Raw genomic sequence first — 15,745 nt, 5'->3', positions numbered from 1 at the left:
TGACAATATAAATTACTGTCATAAACTAGAAATCTGACAATATAAATTACTGTTATAAACTAGAAAACTGACAACATAAACTACTGTCATAAACTAGAAAACTGACAACATAAACTACTGTCATAAACTAGAAATCTGACAATATAAATTACTGTCATAAACTAGAAATCTGACAATATAAATTACTGTCATAAACTAGAAATCTGACAATATAAACTATTGTCATAAACTAGAAAACTGACAACATAAACTGCTGTCATAAACTAGAAATCTGACAATATAAGCTAATGTCATAAACTAGAAAACTGACAACATAAACTACTGTCATAAGCTAGAAAACTGACATCATAAACTAGAAAAATGACAAGTCAGAAAGGGCCCTGCAATGAAAATACTAAGTCCCATAACTCCGTAACAACAAAAACCAATAAATCTGAAAATTAAAATGGTCTTTCTCTTCCTAATCCAAATATCATGTATAAAATTTATAAAAATCTTCACAAGAAAACTTCAGGTTATTGTGTACCATAGAAAGTGCTGCCAGACAGATGGATGGACGGATGGACAGAGTGATTACTATAGGGTAACTGCCATATGGCAGGGTCCTGATAAATTGTATCATGACTCTAAATAGTTTTTCTGTAGTGGTTTATAGGTTGATTAGATTCCTCCTGTTGTTTATATTTTAATTAGGGCCCCTTGTTAAAGGCCAGGAGTAACCTAGAAAAATTTACACCCCTGCAGCAATTAAGCATATATGGCAAGAGGGCAGGGCTTAGCAGTGTTATCAGAATAAGCAGCAGTCTGATGCTTGTCTCTACACGTGCTCTGTAGCAGACGATAGTTTGAACAGGGAGACTGGCATGATTTATCAAAATAAACTATTAAGTTTTCCCCATTTTTCTACCACTCTGCTGGATCTGTGAGGCACTGAAAGGATATGTTTTTACTTTAACAAAACTTCACCCTAGGAACTACAAAATGAATTCATCATTGTTTTATCCATGTCTTTTAAAACATGTAGTTTTTTGATAATATACACAAATATTGGTATATATGATATACTAATACTTATGATTTTCCTCTTGGTACCTTTCAATTATGAGAAGAATTTGGGGGGGGGGGGGGGGAATTGTAGCTGTGGAATGGCGGACATATGCATTGAAGGATTATTAAGAAACACTTTGTCCATTTATATGATATTTGGAGACCTACTATTTGTGATTGTCTCTTTTGACATTGTAATGTTCACACGAAAGAGTCCATGCAGGTTGAGAGTAATTTTAGAGTGATGGTTGATCAATTGGAAATTTGTCATCATTAGGGAGAGACAATGGGAGTTACACAACTGGCCTAGGAGATTGTTGCTTAATCAGACAAACATCATGCTTGACATTATTCGAGAAAAGGTACCAGCAATCCAGCAAAACTCTGAAACAGTGATCAGACTGAACAGTCATAATGAGTTATTTTTATAAAGTTAACCAATTTTTTTAAAGGAATGTGATTATATATAATTAAAAAATAAAATCTGGATTTACCAATGATATATGAGTAAGTACTTTTTTTCCATGTTATACAGTGATTTGATTACAGGTTTCCTTTGGTGCAATATATCCCTCATTTCTAGAACTAGATAAGCATGCTCATGCAATATGTGAGTCAACATCTGGTGTAAACAATAACAAAAGATAATCACACCCACAAACTGCCAATCTCTAGTTTGAAATACAAATTTAGCCCTGCTTCAGATTTTTTAGGCCAAAATTAAAACTTCATGAGAATTTATATCTTAAATAGATATGGCCAATATATGCACAGTTATGAGGGGAACAAGCATACCCATTTTAAAATTTCAGTACAACAGCTTAATCTTTATATTTGCAAAATAAGTGCTGCAATCTGAATGTGACCAGAAAATTCATATATTCCACCATTTTCACTGATTGGCTGCTTTTATACCCAATTGCCGGCCTTTTATGTTTTACCTTGATTAGGCCCCTCCTGTTGTTGTTTTACCTAGATCAGGGCCCTTGTATTCTTGTTTTTACCTTGATTAGACCCCTACCATTGTTTTTAACCTACATAATATGCCTCCTGTTGGTTTCTTTACCTTGATTAAGCCCCTCCCACTGTTTGACATACATTAGACCCCTCCTGTTGTTTTTACCTACATTAGACCCCTCCTGTTGTTTTTACCTACATTAGGCCCCTCCTGTTGTTTTTACCTTGATTTGGCCCCTCCTTTTTGACCGTAAGGAGGATTGCATTTGTCCCACAGTTACACACAATGTCCTGTCCACTATGTCCACTGTCTTGATGGTTTGTCTGTCTGTTGAATGGCTGGACAGTCATCAGAGGCACTCGCTGAGAATCCTGGGCATCTGACCACGATGACCTCTGATCTTGTCTGTTCTGACTTGTAGCCGCTTGCTGTGGTAGTCTCTGACTTCCTGCCATTTGCTGTGGTGGTCTCTGACTAGAGAGGGGGGCTAAAAGAAAACATTCCATTAGCAGTGGATCTACTTTACAATTCCTCTACCTACAAATTCATATAACAAGACATGTTTGTGAAACACTATGCTTGAAAGAAGGGTCAAATTTCACCTTGACCACTATTAGTCAAATAGCTTTGACCTTGACATTTCAGTTCATCAAGTATCTAGTATCCATCTTGTTAAATATTTTGATTGGGGTCAAAGCTGCTGACAAACAGTCTAAAAACAATAAACATCCGCCCCCTTCCCATAGTTTCAATTTAGGGTTACTGAAACTTTGAAGAACAAAAACTTTTGCAACAGTCAGTTATATCCGGTTTCTTAATTCATGGCTATCCACAAAGTACATTATCACAACCAGTAACTCCTCCATTTACCTGATTTGTTAATTTGTAGAGATTCCGAGAGTAAGTCATCACATCCAGCAACACATCCTGTGTATCTACAAAACAGCAAACACAGCTTCAGCACAATTTTCTCCAAATGTGTCAATCTCTCACAGGGTAAAGTTTAAGTACCGTTCAAATCTATCAAACTCGTTATTTAGACAAACTGCACATGAAACTCACTCTAAAGGAAGCATTGGAGGTACAGATCCCATCTTAAATCTGAAGTTCATCAGCTGGGCTTGACACTGGAAGGTGTTAAATACATGTAGCACACAGAAATGAAGCAGGATAGAATGTTACTATAAATAGACGATGTTGAATATACGCTATACAGTGAATATGCTGTGACACATATAACAAACTTTGGGCATTAGAGACTTCCATTATCTGGGCATTACATGCATTCCAGTTTTAAGAGGAGTATGTAAAAGATGTGATGTGACATATGAATGCCCCCACCAACAGCTTATGTGATGTGACATATGAATGCCCCCACCAACAGCTTATGTGATGTGACATATGAATGCCCCCACCAACAGCTTATGTGATGTGACATATGAATGCCCCCACCAACAGCTTATGTATTGTGACATGTGAATGCCCACATCAACAGCTTATGTATTGTGACATGTGAATGCCCACATCAACAGCTTATGTGTTGTGACATGTGAATGCCCACATCAACAGCTCATGTATTGTGACATGTGAATGCCCACAGGGCTGTTGCATTTAAACATGAGGTACCACCAGGGGAAGGCATATTTTTTTTTTTTAAAAATCTATGGGTGGTTCACATTGATGGGATATTTACGGTGGGTGACTTTTGCACAAAAATTGCTTTCATGGGGTTATTTTACCAAACCATATACCAGGGTAATCTGTGAGAAAATAATCAGGAACACACGATTGACAGAGGCAATCTTGGCATTCTGTAAATTATGCTTGAAAGGGAATTGCATGTATTGAATACTGAAATAAAGTTGATATCAAAATAAAAAAATATTTTGAGCTGAATGATGGAAAAAAAAAATTATTTGGGAATATTTTAAATTCTACTTTTCGAATAAATCAATTTGCTTTTATAAGTGCCTATAAAGCTTCATTATTTGCCTCTATAGGTGGATAGGAAGGAGTGTACCAAAATCACTTCTATAGGTGGTCACCCTAATTTTCAAGTGCCTTCCCCCCGTCCCATATATGTTTTACTGGAACAGCCCTAGAGTCTGCTCAATTTACATTCTTTTGCAACAGACAGAATCTTTCATTCCAGTCATAAAACACGAATATTTTTGAGCATGTTAACAAAAATAGCCATCGACTCACATCTTCACATTTAACATCACTGACACTGGCATCCAGAACAAAGTCGGGTAACCAAATAGCTGAACGACAGGATGGAAATCCAAGGCAACCAATGTAAAACCTGTGATGAAATCTACATTGTACAGCAGTGTGTGATCAATTTATAGTGTTAAATCTAAAGCAAACTAGTAAGGCACCACGCCATGCCCTTTTTCATTGCACCATGCCCTTTTTTCTCTATAAATTTTTTAAAATATTTGTTAATATAAACAATTGTTCTTTCTTTCACAAGGTTGATTGAAAACTTTAAAATCAAGGCAGCAGGTATATTAACTTTTAAAGAGGCTAAATGATTATTCTATTACTATCATAGTATGATACAATGAAAGTGCCCCGAAATTGTCTTGCCGCAACGAAAAGTGCCCTTTTGAACATATGATATGTGTGCCCTCTCTAGATCCTAGATTTAACACAATAGAGTTCACAGGTCAAGGTCAAATTTTCATAACAATACAGCACATGGTAATCTTTAGAACAAGGTCAAATAACATTACAGTACACAGCATAATTAAGAATATAACCTTTTTTTTTTACTGATTAGTTTTTTATTAGATACTTTTCACTTGTGTTTATTTTTTGTTGTTTTTGTTGTTTTTTGTACAGCAAGTATCCACAGATTTGATAATTCTATTAAAGAATGAATGAATCAGTGTGAGAGGGTAGTATATGTATGTATGTGACAAAAACTGAATAAATTATATATTAAAAAAAATAAGAACATATCCTTACCCGCCAGTCTTTCTTGTCTTTAAAGCCATATCCATTCCACAATTTGGACATTTCTTAACCGGAACTGCAGCAAGGCGTTCCAGAGCTAAAACATTCAGAACAAAGGTCTCGTAAACAGACAAACTCGGTGTTTTACTCCAGAAATTCAGTAAAACTAGGAAGTCAACAAGACCTGTTTAGTTTATGTACGATACTGACCGTCCTCGACAGGGAGATCCCTGGCCTCTCCCAGGTACTGGGACAGTGCTTGGTCAATCTTCAGGGCCTGCTGACAGGCCACCTTAAACACTTCCTTGTACTTCTCCACCTGCTGGGACAGCACCACTGACAAAAACATTGTAATAAACATGTTGCACTTAACTTCTCAGAGACATATGATGAAATCTATATAGTTACTTAAAATTGTTTCAAGATATCAAATGAATCACCAAAAAATATTCAACCAAAGGGTGTGTGTGGTGATTACAATCCTGTTACACCCCCCACCCCCCTCTCATTGGTAAGGGGGCAAGCAGTTTATCTATTAATTTTTTTTTATTTTTTTTTTTATTTTTTTTTTTACAAACATTTCATTTATTTTCTGCTATAAAATATTGCAAATGTGAACATTAAATTTTGGTTACACATTATGTCCTTGTTTAGAATACAACTCTGAATCTTCAATACAAGAACTGCTGGCATAAGGCTTTGATCATTAATTTACATTGTACTAACGTTTTCAGTCAATTTTTCTATGCACACTTTGTTACAGTTCTGACATAGTTTAAGAAGAATAGCCCAGAATTTTCATTTCATTAATTCCTGTGAAAAATATAGTATGTCAGCCAAGATGGATTGTTAATTCAAATATAACAGAATAGGTTTTTTTTCCAAATCTTTCAAAATTCTTAAAACTCAAAATTTTCATCATAAATGTGAAAATGACTATTATGTTGAATCATGATTTAAAAATTGTCTATCTTCTGATAGTAGCCTTGAAATCTGGAAAACCAAGTTGAGCTGCAAAATCTAATGCTTTTTTCTTAGAAGTATATGGCTATTTATAGGAATGTTATTAGCTCTTGTTTGAACCATCTAAAGACTGCATCATTAAACAGTGCTTATTAGAACCACTTGTAAATAATTGTTATTTGTCACCTAATCCACTGATTTCTACAATTTCCAATTCTAGTCTTTTAGGAATATAATTGACAGTAGTGGCTTTGATCCCATATTTTTTGCTGAGTTCTGCCTTGGTGATTTTTTTGTTTATCTTGGCATAATGGCAGAGAAGAAATTCGTGTGTTGAAATAGACATTTTCGTAAGTTCAACAAATTTGATTTAACCATAACAGCAACATAAAAAAAATCAAATTTAGAAAATGATATCGATTTAATTGATTTTTAATCTTTACATCACAGTCGATGTACAGAACAGACAAGATCCAAAATGCACACTATTTATTTAGCTACAAAGATAATTTTAAAAATTTTCGGGATTGAAATGCTTTGCAATTTTACTTTATCATAAAGGAGATCTGAATTTGAACAGTTTTACTGTATCATTGAGAAGATCTGGATTTGACCAGTTTTAGTGTATTATTGAGATGAGAGAGCACACCTGTGCTGTAATATTTCTAAAGAAATAATTGTAAACAGCTGATGTGATTGAAATTAGAAATTAATTAAACATAATCCTTTTATATCTTACAGTTTTTGTCCTTCTTTCCATCACAAATCCTGGAATAAAGATGAATACATTAATTCATCAATGTTGACATGACATTGGCAGTTTTATATTTAAGTAAGTATATTTTGTTTTGATGTTAGATGGTATCCATCTGTTTCTTCAGTCTTTTTTTCTGTCTGTAACACGTCTGTCCCCAGGGCTTGAAACTAACTCTTCATGTCACCAGTCCAGCTGGACTGATAAGGTATAATTTCAACAAGTCCGCAGAAAAATTTACTAGTCTACCAGGGTTTTCCAGAAATAATTAAACATATTTTGTTAATGTTATTTAATTAAAGTGGGATTTAACTCGATATGCCTCGGACAATATTGCAACACTAATCAGGTCTGTCAGATGTCTACAGAGGAATGCCAAAGGCATGTTTAAGATAGCACAAGCAAGTTTTCAAAATGACATTTTAGAAAATTGACCAGTCCTGTCAGACTGACTAAAACAAATATCAATCAGTCCGCCAGACTTTTCACCAGTCACGGACTGACTGGCATACCATATATACTCGCTATAAGTCGGATTTTTGGGCAATCTGATTAAAACCAGATCCTGAGATCCGCTCACTTAGATCGCTACACTAGGATCTGACGTAACCCCATATAGGGTCATGTCCGCATGACCTTTTACTTGGAATATTCATTAGAACTATCAGCCAGTCAGATTGCACCATACAGACAATGATGGCTATTTAGGCGGTTCCTGGCAATTCGTAAACAAATTGCTATAATCTCTCTCCCACGAAGTTTATTCCACACTGTAAAATTGTATATTATCGCACAACGAATTTTAAACTTTCGCAATAATGCCTAATCTATTCCATTCATACAAACAACACAACGTACGATATGAAATATACCCAAATTAAATTAATTGTGAATTTCGATTTATGTATGAATAGGGATGGGTACGATTTGAATAGTTTTCAAGATGGTCTACTTAAATAACGCAAGGAATATAACGCCAGTCGACATAAATGGTGCATTGTGACGTCGCATCTAGCTGCGATATGTTTTCTTTCAAACCAAACAATCGCAGCCATTTTCCTTGAATTGTGAACTCCTTCGGGATTTTTTAGCGTTTGAATGAAAGAAAACCTGCAGAGAATAACAGACATTGTTTAAATCGCATGTTTTGACAGGTGTGCAGTCGTCTGTCAAACGCGCAGCCATTTTTATTGCATCATGATGCAAAGGTTCATGGGAGAAAAATTATCATTGGTATAAATCGACAGGGTCAATTTGATTGGCTTAACGAAAGGTCATGCAGACGTGACCCTATATGGGGTTACGTCAGATCCTAGTGTAGCGATCTAAGTGAGCGGATCTCAGGATCTGGTTTTAATCAGATTGGATTTTTGGGAGTCAATTTTTGGTCCAAAACTCTATGTCCAACTTATAGGAGCGTCCTAAGAAGATTGGTATTTTTCTGGGTGGTGTAATGTAGTGTTTTTTAAACAACTCCGATGATTATCATGGACTACCACACAAATGATTATTGTTCAAAAATACTAGACATATTGTATTGTTTATGTATTTTAAAATTATGTGTAACGTACAAGTATTTACATATTTTTATCTAGTTAAAAATTATTTACATACCAGTAACTAATATTTTCAATTCAACTAATCTATCGTTTATCGGTAAAAATTAAATTATGAACCCAATTTAATATCGAAATATTCATATGTATACCGGCTGAAATATATTTCATAAAAGATTGAATATTGTTAACAGATAATTTAGATCATCATTCTTGACTCTTAAAATCTCTATTGTTGATACAATGAATTATACCGGAATCCCACAATAACAGTTTTTGTGAGGCGCGTGCCACCAAGTAAACACGGTGTCAGGTACTGGTAATTAGGAGACCATAATTGCTTAGGTAAACAAGGGATCATTGCCCATAATAGATCAAGGGTTGCGTTTAAACCCCAAACAGATATGGCTTGGATATTGAGCACCTCGTAATTATTAATTTCTCAAAATATTTTTTGAAACATAGGTAAAAACACTAGAGCATTGACTTGAAATTGTCAACTGATTCAACAAAAATTTGTACCGACTTATAAGCGGGTCAATGGCAAATTCCTACAAAATAACCTTAAAAAATACAACCGACTTATAAGCGGACCGACTTATAGGCGAGTATATACGGTATGCTAATTCCATGCCCTGGTCCCTGTATGTCTTTGCTAAGCTATAGAAAATGTTTCCACACTAACCTTTTGAGATCTGCCTCTAGCTCAGCACGCAGTTGAGGTTTGGACATTTCATAACCCATGGCATCATAGCCTGTAAAAATAACCAGGTAATATTCAGGTACAAATCTACAGGTAAGGCTTGGACATTTCATAACCCATGGCATCATAACCTGCAAATATAACCAGGCCTGGAGGTTATAAAACTTTTACCGTGCTCATATTCAAACTCAGTCATGTTTGTTTTGAGAATAACTCTGAGCAAGTTTCGAAACATACTAAAAAATTTTGAACATGTACTTCATTTGAGTGTGAGAATGATTTTATAAACATTTTATAACTTTCACTTTTGAGTACGAGTATGATTTAGAGCAGAGTTTTGAATATGAAAATGTGCTCAAAAAAGATTCAAAGCCTCCAGGCCATGTCATAATCAAGTAAGAGTCCATTCAACTAACAATGACTATCTCTATACTCCTACCTTCAACTAATCCCATCCCCAGCTGACCGGGGACAAAGCGATTGTCGTTGTTTACTCCTACATACATTCGAGTTTTAATTTTCTCTATGTGCTCTGCATGAGTTGCATCTGTTCCTGAAAATTCACACACAAAAGATTTACCAGCTGCAAAATATAAAAGTCATTGCCAGCACTTTAAAAAAAAATTTATTATCAGTAAGAATTAGAAAATATAATAGTCATTGGCAGTAATTACAGAATCATTATCTGTATAAATAGAAATATATAACCGTGCATTGTACTTCAAAAACTACAAAAAAAACCCAAAATTTTTATATACAAATGTAATAACTTTTTTGAAAGCATAATTTAGATTCAGTAATTCAGTATAAACCTATTCCGTGTTTTTCCATCAATGAAATGAGGTCAGCTTCGGTCAGTAATGGAGGTGGAGAGGTTTCACTGAACAGCATCTGCAGAAAATTTCACAAGGCTTTTTAAAATCATTCAAAGTGAAGCTAGAATTTTCCTCTTCACTCATTACATAATGCAACAACTTAGAAGACAGAATTACTCTGCAAAATTCATACTTACATCAATAGCATTGGGCTCAAAAATGTCGCCTTCCTGATACACAGGTATTGTCTGAAATAAAACAATGTACACCCTACATGGAAATATCAACACTGGAGATCAAATGAGCTGTAGCACAGATGGCAGATTGTACCTTGACATTCCATCTGCCTTATCTTGATATTCCATTTACCTTACCTTGGCATGCTATTTAGTGACCCATTCCATTTATCTTAGCATTCCTTGGTATTCCATTTTACTGTCCTATTCCATTTACCTCTTATCTTGATATTCCATTTATCTTATCTTGATATTCCATTTATTCTATCTTGTTATTCCATTTAACCTATCTTGATATTCCAATTATAAATCCTATCTTGATATTCCATTTATCCTATCTTGATATTCCATTTATTCTATCTTGATATTCCATTTATCTTATCTTGATATTCCATTTATCTTATCTTGATATTCCATTTCACCTATCTTGATATATTCCATTTATTCTATCTTGATATTTCATTTATAAATCTTATCTTGATATTCCATTTATCCTATCTTCAGGTTGATATTCCATTCATCCTATCTTGATATTCCATTTATCCTATCTTGATATTCCATTTATCTTATCTTGGTATTCTATTTATCTTACCTTGGCATTCCATCTGTCATACGGATACACATCCAGATAATGTCGAGCTGTGATCATTAAACCCTGCACTGAAAACTGAAAAATCACGAAACGGTTAACAAACAATTTTGAAAATACTGCAGAGTAAATGAAAGATTGTTTGAGGATCTCCACACTCACACTTCAAACTGACGGATGTAATAAATGTGGACTTAACACATGGTGGTAATTCTACATGACAGTACAGCATTTTGTGTATACATGTAGATGAAGCCACTGTACGACACATGTAAAATCTGTCCACGAACGGATGTTACCTTTTCATCCGCAATTTCAATGGTCACTGTAGTCTCCTGTCCTTGAGCGTCTTTAGAACAGGTAGCAAGGAAATGTCGCACAATGAACTCGTATAATCTAGCGTCATTACCCTGAAATATTACAAGCTGGGAAGTAAAGGGGTGTATCTGTGTACATGATGGGGTGTAAAGGGGTGTATCTGTGTACATGATGGGGTGTAAAGGGGGGTATCTGTGTTCATAATGGGAAATAAAGGGGTGTGTTTGTGTACATGATGGGGTGTAAAAGGTTTGTCTGTGTACATGATGGGGTGTAAAGGGGTGTGTCTATGTAATGATGGGAAGTAAAGGGTTGTATCTGTGTACATGATGGAGTTTCCATTGGTGTGTCTGTTAACAATATGGGGTGTAAGGGGGGTGTCTATGTACATGATGGGAAGTAAAAGGGTGTGTCTGTGTATATGATGGGTTGTAAAGGGGTGTGTCTGCATACATAATGGGGTTTACAGGGGTGTGTCAGTCTACATGATAGGAAGTAAAGGGGTGTGTCTATGAACATGATGGAGTGTAAAGGGGTGTTTCTGTGTTCCTGATGGGGTGTAAAAAAAACGGTGTCTGTGTAGATGATGGGGTGTAAATGGGTGTGTTTGTGTACATGATGGGGTGTGAGCTTTTGCCCTTTTACTCTACGCGAGGTTTCTGTCCTTGCTGAGCTCACCTTAGGACACCTGTGTTACAGTTTGACAGATGTACTGCCCCATAAAGGGGTATGTCTATGTACATGATGGGGTTTAAATGGATGTGTCTATTTTCATGATGGGGTTTAAAAAGGTGTGTCTATGTACATAATGGGGTGTAAAGGGGTAATGTCTATATACTTGAAGGGGTGTAAAGGGGTGTGGCTATGTACTTGATGGGACATAAAGGGGCATGTCTATGAATAAAAGGTGTATAGGAGGGTGTCAAAATACATGATGAGGTGTATAGGTGTGTTTATAAACATGATGAGATGTATAGGGTGTCTTTAACAACAAAAGATCACATCTTACCTGCAGGTTGTTCATGTATTTGTGGGGTGTAAAGACGTGTCTCTACATAATGGGGTGTATTTATGTTCTTCATGTGTGTATAGGAACGTGTTTATGACAACAAAAGGACATTACATTTTACCTGTAGGCCGTCTGTGTATTTGATGGGGTGTATGGGGGGATGAGCCTGGTCCGTCTTGTTTCCATTCCTTGGATTCGGTCTGTCTTGTAAAATCCCTCTAGCAAAGCCTAATAGAATGATAAAATATTAAGCTAAGCAATATTGGTAATGTCGTTTTGTTTTTAATTTTTGCATTAATACAAACACAAAGCAATCAAGTAATTTTACGATTTAAAAATACCAGAAAACTATCCTGTCCATTAAGAAACACTGAGACTGTAATCGTATATTATTTCTAAATATAAAAGTACAATTTTATGATAATTATTCTTACTACACAACTGCTTCCTTAATGAATGAAAATTAGTGTTGATAGCAAAAATTCATCACGTGTCATGGGACTATCCATTAATAACAAGCAGAAATTCATCTGGGAAAATCCACTAAGGCACTGTATACGGTTTAAAAAGCACGGCAGAGTAAGACTAGGAAGCACAGCGGAGTAAGACTAGCACGGCAGAATTTGAGTCGAGTATCATGTGATTGGAGTCTAACCTCAACATTAAAAAAAGACAACTGTTGCTCTCATAACCCTGTTTACAGAGTGTACTTCATACAGACACTGATATTTCTGTGGGATTTCCACAAAGAAAACAGTGCCCTAGTATGCTAATACACCTCAATCAAGCACTTAACAGAAATTTTTAAAATTGGATGTACCTATCAAATCATAGCAAATTGAGTAGAGTATGGATGCTTAATGGATCTTTTGATGATCAATTGATTTGTTATTTTCAGTCCATTGTACATCTCTCACTCATGAAGGGATGTCACCAGCTGTAAGTGATGAGCCAAACTTTGGCCGATGCATGTTGAAGGCTGTAGCAGTAACAGTTCTTGTGAGTGGAGACCTTCCTACAGTTCTGTCCTTCTAAGGTCCCATCTTTTTGGGGTCGCTTGCTGCTCTCACTAATGACGCATATCTTATGTAAAAGTTTTCAATATTATAACTATATCATACTATAGCCTATCTCCCAATATTATTTTGATTCTCAAAGATTCTCAAATATCGTCTTTTGAGGTTGCTCTTAAATGTATGTAAATTATCTGTGATATTTTTATGTTTGATGATATACAGTATGTTCGCGATATGTAGATAGGTTAAAGAGAGGACAACAATGTAAACTAGTTTGTACAATAACTAATTGTGCAATCCTGCATGAATATAGAAAAAAGATTATGAATCAAGGTGCTCCAAGGAGTACCAGTTGTCTGCAGGTGGACTGAAATGTGGTATAAAAGAAAGGAATCTTACAGAGGGAAATACACATACTATATACAGTCAAACCTTGTTATCTCGAACTCGAGGGGACCAAGAAAAACCTTTGAGATATCAGAGGATTCGAGATACCAAGGGTAAAATACTCAAGAATAAGTGGATGGGACTTCCGAATCACTTTGACATATCCATGGTATTCGAGATATCAGTGTTCGAGATAATGAAGTTTAACTGTACATATAACTTCTGTAAAGGACAGAGTAATAACCAAGCTATGCTTCGTAGACGACACAAAACTGTAACACAGCAGGTACATGAAAACTTAATCTACAACTGTATAACATTACTGAACTGGATTGATAAATACGTGCTACAGAAAATTACATCTCTACACATCTACCTCCCCAGCTGTGTGACAGAAATGTACATCTTTATACATCTATCACAGAAATGTACATCTTTATACATCCACCTCCCCAGCTGTGTGACAGAAATGTACATCTTTATACATCCACCTCCCCAGCTGTGTGACAGAAATGTACATCTTTATACATCCACTTCCCCAGCTGTGTGACAGAAATGTACATCTTCACATATCTACCTCCCCAGCTGTGTAACAGAAATGAACATTTTTACATATCTACCTCCCCAGCTGGGGTCTCTGGTCTGTTCGTCCACCAGCATCACAAGGTCCAGGTCCTTAGGGAACATGTTGGTTTCCGTTCTGGGGTAGCTGATGAACCCCTTGGTGTAGAGGCTCTCTGCGATCCTCATGGTTTCCTTGGCACTGATGCGTAACTTTCTGGATGCTAATTTCTCCATTTCCTACAATTAACACGTTTCATATTACTACCACTGATATTCATTCCTCATGAAATTTGAGACTGAGTGAATTATTGGAATAACAAAACAGACCGCCAAGGATATAAAAGAGCTCGTGTATCAAAATTGAAATTTTGTTTACTTCACAGCTCTGTCAAAGGTAGCCCTATATTTACTATATACATACAATACATAGCCCTATATCTATTATATACATACAATACGTAGCCCTATATCTATTATATAAATATTGTTAAAAGATAATTAAGATCATCATTCTTGACTCTTAAAAACTCTGTTGTTGATACATTGAATTATACCGGAACCCCACCATAACCGCGAGGCGTGTGCCACTAAGTAAACACAGTGTCAGGTACTGGTAATTAGACCATAATTGCGTAGGTCAACAAGGGATCATTGTCCATAATAGATCAAGGGGTGCGTTTAAACCCCGAACTGATAGGGCTTGGATATTGAGCACTTTATAATTATTAATTTTTCAAAATATTTTTTGAAACATAGGTAAAAACACTAGAGCATTGACTTGAAATTGTCAACCGATTCTGACAAAAATTTGTACCGACTTATAAGCGGGTCAATGGAAAATTCCTACAAAATAACCTTAAAAAATACAACCGACTTATAGGCGGACCGACTTATAGGCGAGTATATACGGTATATATATATATATATACAATACGTAACCTTATATATACTATATACATACATTACGTAGGCCTATATCTACTATATAAATACATTACGTAGCCCTATATCTATTATATACATATAACACATAGCCCTATATCTACTATATACATACAATACGCAGCCCTATATCTACTATATAAATACATTACGCAGCCCTATATCTACTATATACATACAATACGTAGCCCTATATCTACTATATACATACATTACGTAGCCCTATATCTACTATATACATACATTACGTAGCCCTATATCTACTATATACATACAATACGTAGCTCTATATCTATTATATACATACAATACGTAACCCTATATCTATTATATACATACAATACGTAGCCCTATATCTATTATATAAATACAATACGTAGCCCTATATCTACTATATACATACAATATGTAACCCTATATCAACTATATACATACAATATGTAGCCCTATATCTACTATATACATACAATACGTAGCCCTATATCTACTATATAAATACAATACGTAGCCCTATATCTACTATATACATACAAGACGTAGCCCTATATCTACTATATAAATACAATACGTAGCCCTATATCTACTATATACATACAATACATAACCCTATATCTACTATATACATACATTACGTAGCCCTATATCAACTATATAAATACAATACGTAACCCTATATCTACATACCACAGTGTCGAGTGGAACAGGCCTCCATTTGCTCTTTGGTTTACATTTCACCTCTATCACTTTTGCCTTTGGATTCTGTGCATAAAATATATACATTACAAAACAATATCTATCTCTCTAAAATATACGGAAGAGAGAAAATGTAAAAGGATGTAGATGTATTCACCTCTGTACATTGTTCATACAGGACTAAGCAAGCATTGTGGTCAAATAAACGGATTCTGAAAAGAAATCATTAATTCC

General features: G+C 35.3%; 1 protein-coding gene across 1 annotated transcript in view; it reads right to left on the bottom strand.

The window, feature by feature from the left end:
• LOC125668966 (uncharacterized) overlaps positions 1–15,745 on the bottom strand; it is a 90,710-nt gene that overhangs the window by 53,626 nt on the left and 21,339 nt on the right. The window contains exons 9-25 of the mRNA XM_056161356.1: positions 15,669–15,723; positions 15,503–15,577; positions 13,933–14,113; positions 12,031–12,137; positions 10,882–10,992; positions 10,586–10,660; positions 9,955–10,005; positions 9,755–9,833; positions 9,382–9,495; positions 8,925–8,994; positions 6,669–6,697; positions 5,177–5,302; positions 4,979–5,063; positions 4,211–4,310; positions 3,068–3,132; positions 2,876–2,940; positions 2,229–2,492 (exon numbers count right to left, since the gene is read on the bottom strand). Coding sequence (XP_056017331.1) covers positions 2,229–2,492; positions 2,876–2,940; positions 3,068–3,132; positions 4,211–4,310; positions 4,979–5,063; positions 5,177–5,302; positions 6,669–6,697; positions 8,925–8,994; positions 9,382–9,495; positions 9,755–9,833; positions 9,955–10,005; positions 10,586–10,660; positions 10,882–10,992; positions 12,031–12,137; positions 13,933–14,113; positions 15,503–15,577; positions 15,669–15,723 — 1,652 coding nt within the window. The remainder of the gene's footprint in view (positions 1–2,228; positions 2,493–2,875; positions 2,941–3,067; positions 3,133–4,210; positions 4,311–4,978; positions 5,064–5,176; positions 5,303–6,668; positions 6,698–8,924; positions 8,995–9,381; positions 9,496–9,754; positions 9,834–9,954; positions 10,006–10,585; positions 10,661–10,881; positions 10,993–12,030; positions 12,138–13,932; positions 14,114–15,502; positions 15,578–15,668; positions 15,724–15,745) is intronic.

This window comes from Ostrea edulis, chromosome 4 (assembly GCF_947568905.1).
Source record: "Ostrea edulis chromosome 4, xbOstEdul1.1, whole genome shotgun sequence".
NCBI lineage: Eukaryota > Metazoa > Mollusca > Bivalvia > Ostreida > Ostreidae > Ostrea > Ostrea edulis.
Note: the sequence above shows the minus strand (reverse complement) of the source record. Positions and strands in the feature narration are given on the sequence as shown.